The sequence below is a fragment of the Pecten maximus genome, chromosome 15 (genome assembly GCF_902652985.1).
Source record: "Pecten maximus chromosome 15, xPecMax1.1, whole genome shotgun sequence".
In the NCBI taxonomy this organism is placed as follows: domain Eukaryota; kingdom Metazoa; phylum Mollusca; class Bivalvia; order Pectinida; family Pectinidae; genus Pecten; species Pecten maximus.
The window spans coordinates 36982693-36994041 of NC_047029.1; the positions used below are offsets into that span (position 1 = coordinate 36982693).

Here is an 11349-nt window from a genome sequence, read left to right on the forward strand (position 1 = left end):
AAAGTCATCAAAACCATGTGAACATGTCTTCATAATCAATATGTATTTTAAGCATTGTATCGCTGTCTTCCAAATACACATATCTCCACCCCGTCACCACAGAATAGTTGCTCCCCGTGTTAGTATCAAATCGGCTGTTATCTTATCGTCTTATTTTATTAATTTATCTTTTAAATTTATTTATTTATTTATTTATTTTAGGATAGCATCCATACTTTTCGTGAGACAAAAACTAAAACAACAGAATATATCGCAAGTTATATCAAGCATGCAAGAAGCAGAAGAAAATGAAGACATTATTGTATCTGACGGAGAAGTGTCTCGAAGCTTTCAACCGAGATCCGATAGTAACGAACGAGAGGAGAAGACTGGCTTTATAGACAGTGAACCCCGTAAATCGTCTGATAGGAAAACTTCCTACATGTCCAGATTAAAAACAGACTCCGCCTATAAAGAAAACGTTATTGTTAGTCTGGTTTTATGCTGGACCTTTGTCACCTTGGTACGTCGATAAGTGAAACTTATTTTTAATGTACAAAAAAAATGTATGTTGTAACTGAACCTTTAAGAAATAATTGCATTATCATATGTACGTGGAGAAGCATTAATTAGGGTCGATTTGAATTGATGTTGGTTTCATTAGGAACAAAAGAGAAACTAACAAAACTTTAACCTGATACATAAATAACTTCTTTTTTTTTTGCAGGGGTGGGCGTCTGCACAATTTGGACCAGCTTTCCTCGACCTTCAACTTATTACAAGGACAAATGTGAAGAAAGCGTGCGGTAATAGTTATTGATTCTAATCTTATCTCACAGGTGGAAACGCTCTTCTCATGTACACTTGGGGGCGAGAAGGGAACTCCTTCATGCAGGCTTTACACTTCTCCTTCGCCATTGGTGGTATCGTGTCTCCGTTGGCGACTTCACCTTTCCTCCTGGACACACCTGAGGATTCAAATTACACATTTACCACTGATGACACGCACATCTCTCCGTATAGTGACTACAATATCAACGTGTCTTACTATACAAACACTACTATTATCAATTCTAGTATTTTTGATAATGCTTCTTTTTCACTCACCAACGACCTAGATAAATCCAGATTGTATATAGCGTACTGCATAACTGCAGCAATGAACATATCTTGTACGATACCGTTGTTTATTATGTATTTAAGATCACTTAAACAACAAAGACTTAATTCAAAAAAGAAAACAGCCGTTAATCGGATAACGAGGGAGCATACTTTTGGATTTAAAATTCTAATTCTCGTTTGTCTGTGTCAGTTTATGGCAGTGTACTGTGCCATGGAGGAAACATTCACTGCATATTTTGCATCGTTCTGCGTAACACAGTTGGCCTGGTCAAAGGTCCAAGGATCCTACGCCACATCGCTGTACTGGGCTGTCTTCGGGCTCGCCCGCTTCTCGGGAATTTGGGTGGTAAAATATGTTTCCCCCACAAAAATAATTTGTGTGTTAACCATTGTTCTGTGTGTTGATTTAGGAGTGTTGTATGTTTCTTCAAGTTTCTCGATTGATGGAGGTATCTGGGCATGCGCAGTTTTCACGGGAGCATCAATGTCCCTAATCTATCCATCCCTGATCTTGTTGACAGAAGACAAACTACTTCCGGTTTCGGGCAAAATAATGTCCCTCTTTATTATGGCATCGTCAGGTGGTACTATAGCTAACCCAATCATTTTAGGATACTTAATGGAAACCTTCACACCTATGTGGTTCACATACCTGTTGTTTGGGGAGAGCGTAGTGTTGATTATTCTATTCCTCGTCCTAGTACTGATAGCGAGGCTGTCGGAATCTAGATTTAATGTCAGTAAATCGCGTGGCATTGTCAAAGAGGAAACAGCGAACGAACATGTTTAAGGAAATGAGAGGTTACCGGGGTAAAAACACTTGTGAATGAATACAGATTTGTGCACGGTAGACCTTTAAGTGCCTTTTACACCCTTAGATCAGAGAGATGGTCAGTTATCGTGCCCTCCGTATGTTCTAATCTCTTTTATTGTATATTGATGCCAAGTTTGGCCAAAATTGGACTTGTTTGGTTTTTGTAAGTTGAGGGATGCTGTGTCACCTGTCCCATATTTGTGACTTCACAGTACACTGAGTTCGTCTGTTTCACTAATTAAAAGTGTCCACGTGTTAAACATGTATGTACAAATATTAACAATCCGATTTTAATAATTGATCTATCAGCTTATAGAAGTAAACAATGCTCTCTTTCTGCACGTTCTCTTAATAAAGTAAACGTTATAAATTTCGCCATTTCCAATCGGCTTTAATATCCTTCAGAATCAACCAATTTTCATTTCCCGCATAGTGTTAAATGTAGAACTTTGGATAAGGACGTGTAGCGTTAATCACTTTGGTACAATTTTCATGAGAATTACACAACAAAATATAGACCGAAGTTCAGTGATTTACAACGAACAATTCATGATCAAACTGGAAAACATTGTCGTCAGTAAACAAGATAGAAAACTTAATTTCGGCAAGTAAAGTTATGGAGAAAATGTTTCTCTAGTCTTAAGCTTGTATGAACATAATTGACATTTCTACAGAAAGTATTATAACGCTTTAATGACTTGATCAATATAATCCCAATCCTACAAATGTAGCAGATAATCTTGAAAATAGCACATTATTTATGTATTATCCATGGACATCCTTCAAGGTGTAAGCACACACGTCTTAATATGCATATATAGAAACAGTGACCAAATTAACTGGAACATCACCGCAAAGCAAATGCCTCACGTGATGGCAGTGGTACACATCACTGCGCGTGCTACCGATCGCGAGCTGGAGTACATTGTTAACTACATCAATAGTTGACATGCCTCATCAATAATTCATTGATGTTAACGTCATGATAGAATACATGATATGGATAAGATAATAACACAAATAACGAAGGAAAATCATTTTTGTTACTATGCATCTAATTATTAGCACAATGTATCATATGCAATATGTGTTGTTGATCCCAAGGTCATGATTACAATCCCTGTCGTAGCTGTATTGAGATGAAGATATGTATGTACAATTCGCATCCGGGTACATGTGTGTAAATGCATTGCGATCCAGGTATATACACAATATCATAGACTACTTGTCATTGGCATACTTCGTGTGTCAGCTATTTAATATAATCATGCTCTCTACACGTGCACATTACAGGTAACTAAAGTGAGTTCTATTATATAAGATGGTAGTCACTATAGAAGGTGCTCGAAGTAGGCCACTATGACCATGTCAGGGTATCGGGTCGACCATCACTGCTTCATTGAAACGTTCTTTTTCAGAACGTGGATATGACTGGCTAGGCGATTGGGTGCCGTAAATCATGAGTCGGCCAGGACACGCGTCATTAAGTTGTCTTCGTCAATTGTGTTACTATACATATATAGTTGCCTTCCTTCATCAATTGTGTTACTATGTTATATATCAAACAATTAGCACAATTAACCATATGCACTATGTGTGGTGATCCAAAGATATATGCATGTATTTGAATTTCCTGTCGTAGTTGTACTCGATGAACATTTGAAAAATGTGTATAATTAGTATCCATGTATGTAAATACATTGCGATCCAAGTATTCTTGTTTAACGTCCTATCAACAGCCAGGGTCATTTAAGGACGTGCCAGGTTTTGGAGTTGGCGGAAAGACTGAGTACCCGGAGAATAACCACCGGCCTACGGTCAGTACCTGGCAACTACCCCAGGTAGGTTTCGAACTCGCAACCCAGAGGTGGAGAGTTAGTGAATAAGTGTTGGGACACCTTAACCACTCGGCCACCGCGGCCACCCGATCATCTTATAGACGACTTCCACTATGATCATGTCAGGATTTCGGGCCGACCATCACTGCACCATAGAACGTTCTCTTTAGAACGCCGATGGGGAGCAATGGTATAAGCTGTGGGTATTTCTGACTAGGCTAGGTCAGGGCAGGAGTCATAAAGCTGTCTTCTGACTAGGCTAGGTCAGGGCACGAGTCATAAAGTTGTCTTCCTTATCAATAGTGTTACTATGTTATATATATATATTATATATTATATATAGTTACACAAATCACGAAGTTTCGAGGCAATCTGCCCGTTTATCAAGACACTAGTAAATTACAAGCAATCACATATAGACATAGACCATGTAGCACTTACACAAGTTTAGTAGATAAACAATGAACAATATCGTTATGTTTGTGTTCCCCTGGGTCCATAATTAATTAGCTTATTGTAATTAATTAGAAAATTTCTTAAGTGGTGTACAGATGGTAGAAAAAATAGTCAAAATAAAAAGGTTTTGAAAAAAGAATAATTACCCTAAATGAATCGATGTGATGGCAGCGCGTGCTATGGTTTTGATTATCTTCGCATTTTGGTTCATTGCGTCCCACAACACTCGGCCAAACCTGCGGGCAGTGGGTAACAATGACACCTTGACACCTTCAGGTGTCATATTACATATTTCTGACTTTAAAATGTTTGTCTTATAATATGATACATAACATTAAAAGTCCATTGAAAGGGTGGTCGAAAACTCCTGTCTTTGGGGGTCACGATACCTGACCAAACCGGTTACTTGTACAAGTAATCGCACAACTCATTAAGCCAATCAGCTGCTGCTTCACACAGTCCCTAAATAATGTGTGTTTCCGAGATTTGTAGGGATTGTATTCTGATTAATAGCATATGGAATGGGTACTTCCTACATGCGATGTTTTGATTAAGAATAGTCTTAGGTTTTGAAAAACAAACATATATACTCCTACTTAGAATAGAATGGTGTAGGTCTAGATGTGAAAAAGAGCGGAAGTTCCCCAGATTGGAATTCCCCGTCCACTGTAAGTACCAGGGATCAGCCTTACGAGTATCCATGATATCTGATATCCTACAAACCAGTACAAAACATCAATTTATGGGTGGCGAAAATTGAAACTATAATTTGGAATAAATATCCCGTCATTTGAACTACATATGAAAGATAAAGGTGGTGGAGCCGCTAGTTATAACAGATATTGGTCCTCCAACTACGTAACATGTGGAGAGTTATCTTTCATTCATGCCAAGTGAGTAGCCGGTTTGGAGTTGGTTGATCCAATTTCGTTCCTTTTTTAGACGTTGCCGATCATCCCAACTCCTACACGAGGTCAATGGGGACCATCTGCATGTCATGCCATGTACATTCGTATGGCTCAATCTAATTGAAATCTAGATAATCTCTCTCACTCCGTTACATGATCATCTAACAACATCCCATTAGGGGTCACGTTCTGATGACCTTTGAGATTATGTGTATTTCAATTTCATGGCGTATTGTCAATTTGTCGATGTCATCGAAGCAAACCATTTCGTCACAGTATGCTTCTGAAGCAAACCATTTCGGCACAGCATATATTAAGCTATATAAGAAATGACTTGAAACAAATTAACCAATTATGCTAGCTATGTACTCTAGTCATGCTAATTCGCACATATAAAATTCACTTCCAAGATTATGGAAGTAGTCATTTGATTGGTTAATCCAAAAGGTCAACCTCGGCATGTTGAAATGTCTCACTACTGGCAAGTCCTGGCGTTTCTGTTAAATACAACAACGGTCGTTGTTGATCCTCAGATTGAGTGGTGTATACAATATATACTATGTACTATATACTATATAATGTACGATTCTACAAGTATATATTTAAAAGTACCAGCCAGGATGCGGCCTAGGCTCACACATCATAATAATCTTGTTTTGTCTGATTGCCATTCATTCCTTTTTTCATAGGTACACCGCAGTCATCAAGACTGGAGAAAATATATACTAGTATATAAAAATATATACCAACATTTACTATTAAGTAGGATTAAAACAAAAAAGAACACGGGGCAACAAGAAGATTTCATCAATTTGTATTGATTATGGAAACAATCGCCGGTACATGTAAGGCTATTGTCGTTAGCTATAAAGATGGTTTTTTTTTTTTTTTTTTTAAACCGGGATAATTTTTAAGAAATGGTTGAGCATTACCAAAATATACACAATTGATTTGGTTTCGTTATTAATAATATCACCACCACCTCAACCACAAACACAACTACCAACACAACTACCACCTCAACCACAAACACAGCTACCAACACAACCACCAACACCACGTTGTAAGTGTAAGAGCTGGATGGATTCATGAATAGATATTAATGTCAAACCATTGAATGGTTGTGAAAATACTCTCGTCATTGGAAAGGTCATTTTACATTGTGGCCTCTTCAGCAGGTTCTTTACAGGTGCGCGCTTGTCGCCTGACGAGAAGCAGCATGATGATATATACAGCTATTGCTGCAACGCTGTCCCCGAAAAGAAGATATGCAAACCACATAGGCGTAAAGTTTTCCATAAGATAACCCAACAATATTGGGTTGATCATTGCGCCACAGGAAGCAGATATCAAAAAGAGAGATGCTACTTTCCCGCTCATTGTGATAAAACTTTCATTTGTCCATGTGAATACGGTGGGAAAAATTATTGACATTGCAGCTCCAGCACTCACTGCGCATGCCCATATTCCAGCATCAATTTTTAAATATGAAAACACTACAAACGCTAAAAAAACAAACCCTAACGATGTTGTAAATACTCCAATCAAAACTACCGGCTTTAACATTTTTATCAGCCAAATTCCTAGAAACCGACCTGTTCCGAATGTTGCCCAAAATAGCGACGTGGCAAAAGATCCCTGGACTTTTGTCCACGTCATTTGTTCGATACAAAACGTGACAAGGAGGTAATTAAATGTATTTTCCAAAGCTGCGTTCAGTGCTAGAAACAAGCAAATTGTACAAAATTCAACAATTTTCCTGCTGCTGTCCACTTTCTGATGAACTTGGGAAATAGTTCCATCAGCTTTGCTTTCTTTTGTACAGCTATGTTGTTTCTTTGCGCGAATGTATAATAAAAACAGAGGGACTGCGCATGACAGATGTAATGCTGACGTGATGAGAAAATCCACGTACAATTTAGACTGTCCAGGTCTGTCACTATATGGTGCTGTCGAAAATGACGTAAAATTGTTGGCCCATTTTTCAGAACGATGACTTGATATACCTGTAAACACTTGAGAATCAGATATATTAACCTCGGGTGTTAATGAAAGTGAATGATTCACATTTGCATCATTATCCATTTTCGAAAGGAATGGGACTATCACCATCGGAGATACTATACCACCAATTGCAAAGGCAAAGTGTATGGCCTGCATGAAGGAGCGTCCATCTCCCTCCCATGTCCACACCAAGAGAGCATTCCCACCTAGACAAAGAACCAAGCTGGAGTCAGGAGTGTGACCTAATGGCTTTATACAGGTGTATTGGCAAATGTTAATGTGTTGGTAGAACAATTTTGATTGGCTTAACTTTCACTCTTGGTGTCTTAATTTCATACTGATATAAATAATGTATGATGATTAGTTTAGCTAAATACAACCTGAACAGTATAATTTATAAGATCTTGTTCTTGTCGATATCTTTTTCAACATTCATCCCCATTTCTCTTCTCTTTATTCTATATCACACTGGATATCCTTTTTACAGGAAGGCGATATAAAATGAAAAAAGTACATCTGATCGTCAAAGTGTGTGTGTATGTATGTGTGTGTATATTAAATAAGTATATCGTTTTGTTTATTTACTTGTATGTTCGTGTATATTAATTTGAACCCTCTTCTTCCTACAAATATTATGTCAAATTAACATTTTGGCCAACCAACATTAGATAGCCGGCTGTTAAAGCCGCCCGTCGTCCGCGGTCTGTCCGCCCGTCTGTAAACGATCCTTGTTTTGTCTATTTCTAGAGAAATGTCTTAGGGGTTTTTCTCAATTTCCATAGGTATGTTTCCTTAGGTTCATTTTAGTGCATGATTAAATTTGAGATTGACAAATATACAAAGTTAATTTCTTTTGGATTGTGTATGTTGGTTACCCTTTGTCTCTTACGGTACAAATTCCATATATATATGTTCCGCTTGGTTTAAAGCGATTTAGAGAAAAAGAGGAATGAAGAGGAAATTTGAGAAAATGCCAGTCTTGCATAGACCCAATAGATTCAATGCTGGACTTCCAATATTTCTCGGGGCCTATTGTATGTTTATGTAGAAAAGATTCGTGAATTGATACGGCAATAAATCTCCTTCGTCTAGTGTGCTTCATTATCACGTAGAAAAATATCCAATCATGTGTATATTATTGAGTTCTTTGTATAATAATCACACAATTTTCGTGCCACGTCCTTCCGTTCCAAGAAAAAGACACCTATTTGGTTTTTTCCATGATTTGTTACTTGATGTTTCAACTAAATGAATAATAATTAATTAATGTTTCATGATAAGTAGTTTTTATAGATAAGGTTGATGATTGATGAGTTTTAGACCGCAGACGCTGTGCCATAGGATAAACTTACAAATATGCATCATATGACTAAAATGTATAATCACTTCCAACTATCACAGTGTAAAACGTTTCTGATTAACATTATAGATTTCTCATACGTTTACTTTACCCTACTATTTTCAGAGAAATACAAGGTTACCAGCATCGAGTCCTCCACCGAACATCCCACGACAGAACTGTACCACGATCATCAGTTCATACCGGTAACACCAAGGGATGATGATAAAGTTGACAAAACCACAGACGGTGAAGGAACACACAAGTAGGTGTTTGTTTAACCGATCAAACAGTATCCCGCTCAGGAGGGAACCAACCATGTACCCTGTAGCTCCGGCTGTTAGGAACGCCGACGCTTTTTCTAAGGGCGATCCGGTGATGATTTGGAGTTCAGGAAGAGCCGGACCAAACTGACCTACCACCCAACCCTGCACAAAGAACAACAGGTTTATGGAGCAATGTAACATTAGCTAAATTATTTAGAACTTGAAGAGACCAAACCCAAAAAACAAAAGCAAATTAGATAACACAAACACTAGAGGATTCAGTATATCAATGAAGTTGATACATGGTTGTATATACAATGGACATTCACGGTATTAATTAGCATGTTTCAATACAAATTTGATGTTAAATAGAAAAGATAAAAAAAAATGATAAAAACATGACTATACTGCTGTTTTGTCCTTTTATGAATCGTTATTGAAACTGAAAGCCGAAATTGATGATACATAGAAGGAGATAATTGAATTGAGTTCCAAAATGTTTAAATATTCATACGGATGTACAAGAGCTCCAAGATTATACAAATGTCATAATTTTCAAAGTTCAGAAGGAAGACAGTTTGTACTGTTATAATGGATATTTACCAATACAAAAAAGGACCTGTTATGATGGATATTTACCAATACAAAAAAGGTCCAGCAGATAGTAAGACTGAGAAAAACATTTTCTCTATAAACAGCGTCGTGTTTTATTCTCTGTATAACTCCTGATCTTTCGCCGTGTGTGTCGTCCACTGTTTCGTCCACAGGGAATTCCGAGATATCGCTACCTTCATTCAATGGGATAACTTCTTCTTTGTCATCCTCTGTGTCTTTTGAAATGGGTGTTTGTGTAACTTCCTCGGAGACAGATTTGTCCCCTTCGCCAGTATGAAGTGACTCAAAGCAAAGCTCACTCGGTGATTCTAGCACGGGGTCCATTTAATCAGCCTATTTGTGGGGACCGAATCTGGGAAAGGTAAGGTTAAGTCTAATGAAGTTGTCAATTTGAAAACAAAAATGTGAATATTAACCTGAAAAGCTACGACTCTTCTTGATTATTATGTTGAAATAGCCAAAGCTATCAAAGTGATTTTATTTGAATTTTTCTTTATTGATTTGAAGGCTTATCTGCTTTTGTTAAATTTATTATTTGAATACTGATGATAATTACTGGATCTATAAAATTAACAAATGTTTCAATTAAATGTTATAAATAGCAATTTTTGTTGCATTTATAACTTTTCAAAGCAGGGAAATGGCATGATGGATGGAATGTATTTCTATATGTTTGCGAACAGTTATGTAAGTGCTTAAGAGTTCAATTACACGTACTTACAATATCAAGCAATGTTTAATCCCTTGCAGTAATTAAAGCCCGTGAACTTTGCTATGTAAAATATCCGCAGCCTATCACTACACTGTATATGGCAATACCATTATTTTTCAGCACATAGAAAATTTTGAATGCCAGAACGCTTCTTCTTACTTTTAATTCAACCAGTGGGTGAATAGTAAATCCATTTCCACAGATAGCTACAGTGTATATGTGCAGCGACCCGGGCGGATTTTGCTTGTGCGATATAAACTAAAGTTAAAGTGTAATCGAAAACTATGTCAAATGAACATATCAGAGCAATCTGATTAAAATATAGATCACGGCTATACAGCACGTAAGGAAGATCTGACGGTGGCCGGTACTGGGTCGGTTGACCTCAATGTTTATCAAAACGCGTCTCTTTTCTATGCATGTTCGGCGGTGTGTATAAATCGAATGGGCTATCGAAAGAGTACTGAAATTGTACCTCCGATCTTTTGTTGTTCTACTACTTCATTTCCTTCCGGGGTATTGTTCGTTACAACAAAGGTAAATCCACAAACTATCAATACTTTTGGCACTAAAAATCCTCGTTCTTGACATGAAGTGGCTGGCGATGGGCGCAGCCATCTTAGTTTGGTTGACATTCGGACTCTACTATCTATTTAATAAGGGCCGACCATGAGGCTGCCGAGGGAAAGCAGATTCTGGTTAAACTATTGGTTTGGTTGAAAAGTCATATGAATATGAGCCCTAACTGGCCACCGTGAGAACGTAATGATGATCTGTATTGTAATCAGATCGCTATCCAACGTCTATCCATTAGAACCAAATAATACATTCAAGGAAAACCATTAAAAAAACACTATATCAAAGATAATTCTCAAAAATATGTTGGTAAGTATTTATTTGTAACATTGTTTGTATTACGAGCATATATGCACGGTTATTAACCTTGTTAAGTAAGAAAGTGGACGACTGCGCAAGTGTAATGGTTTCAAACTTTCAAATAAATATGTGTGCGGTATTTCTAGGGAAAATACATATCACGGAAAGTTCTGTGTAATTGATAAGTTTATCTTATGTTAGAGTAGTATATTGTATATCTTGGAATAATAATCGTTGTATTGTGGACAAACATATTATTATCATTAACGGGCTAAGCGTCCGCTAAATCACGGCGGATCGGCCTTTTATAGGACAATATATATGATAACACAGTTACATGGTGTATGTCTGGCGTTCGATGGCGCCTTGTTCAGACACTCGTATCTAAAATTATTATCTAAAAAAACAGTGGTCTGGGTA

The 11349-nt window shown here is 37.4% G+C and overlaps 2 protein-coding genes across 2 annotated transcripts; one reads left to right on the top strand and one right to left on the bottom strand.

Moving 5' to 3' along the window:
- Positions 1-241: 241 nt before the first annotated feature.
- On the top strand, positions 242-2446 carry LOC117343196 (sodium-dependent glucose transporter 1-like). The gene is made up of 2 exons (XM_033905531.1): positions 242-502; positions 707-2446. The coding sequence occupies exon 2, from the start codon at positions 836-838 to the stop codon at positions 1889-1891; it is 1056 nt and encodes a 351-aa protein (XP_033761422.1). The 5' UTR covers positions 242-502; positions 707-835; the 3' UTR covers positions 1892-2446.
- Positions 2447-5916: 3470 nt separating this feature from the next.
- On the bottom strand, positions 5917-10677 carry LOC117343197 (sodium-dependent glucose transporter 1-like). The gene is made up of 4 exons (XM_033905532.1): positions 10529-10677; positions 9366-9693; positions 8603-8888; positions 5917-7327 (listed from the first exon to the last, which is right to left on the bottom strand). The coding sequence occupies exons 2-4, from the start codon at positions 9663-9665 to the stop codon at positions 6273-6275; spliced, it is 1641 nt and encodes a 546-aa protein (XP_033761423.1). The 5' UTR covers positions 9666-9693; positions 10529-10677; the 3' UTR covers positions 5917-6272.
- Between the last annotated feature and the right edge of the window lie 672 nt (positions 10678-11349).

Bases quoted from the DNA above. Each gene is read 5' to 3' on its own strand.
- LOC117343196 (XM_033905531.1), top strand. From the start codon at position 836: ATGTACACTTGGGGGCGAGAAGGGAACTCCTTCATGCAGGCTTTACAC.
- LOC117343197 (XM_033905532.1), bottom strand. From the start codon at position 9,665: ATGGACCCCGTGCTAGAATCACCGAGTGAGCTTTGCTTTGAGTCACTT. The intron at 8,889-9,365 runs GTAAATATCCAT...TTCTTTGTGCAG, and splicing joins GCTGGACCTTTTTTGTATTG to GGTTGGGTGGTAGGTCAGTT. The intron at 7,328-8,602 runs GTAACCTTGTAT...TTCTTTGTCTAG, and splicing joins CGGTGGAGGACTCGATGCTG to GTGGGAATGCTCTCTTGGTG.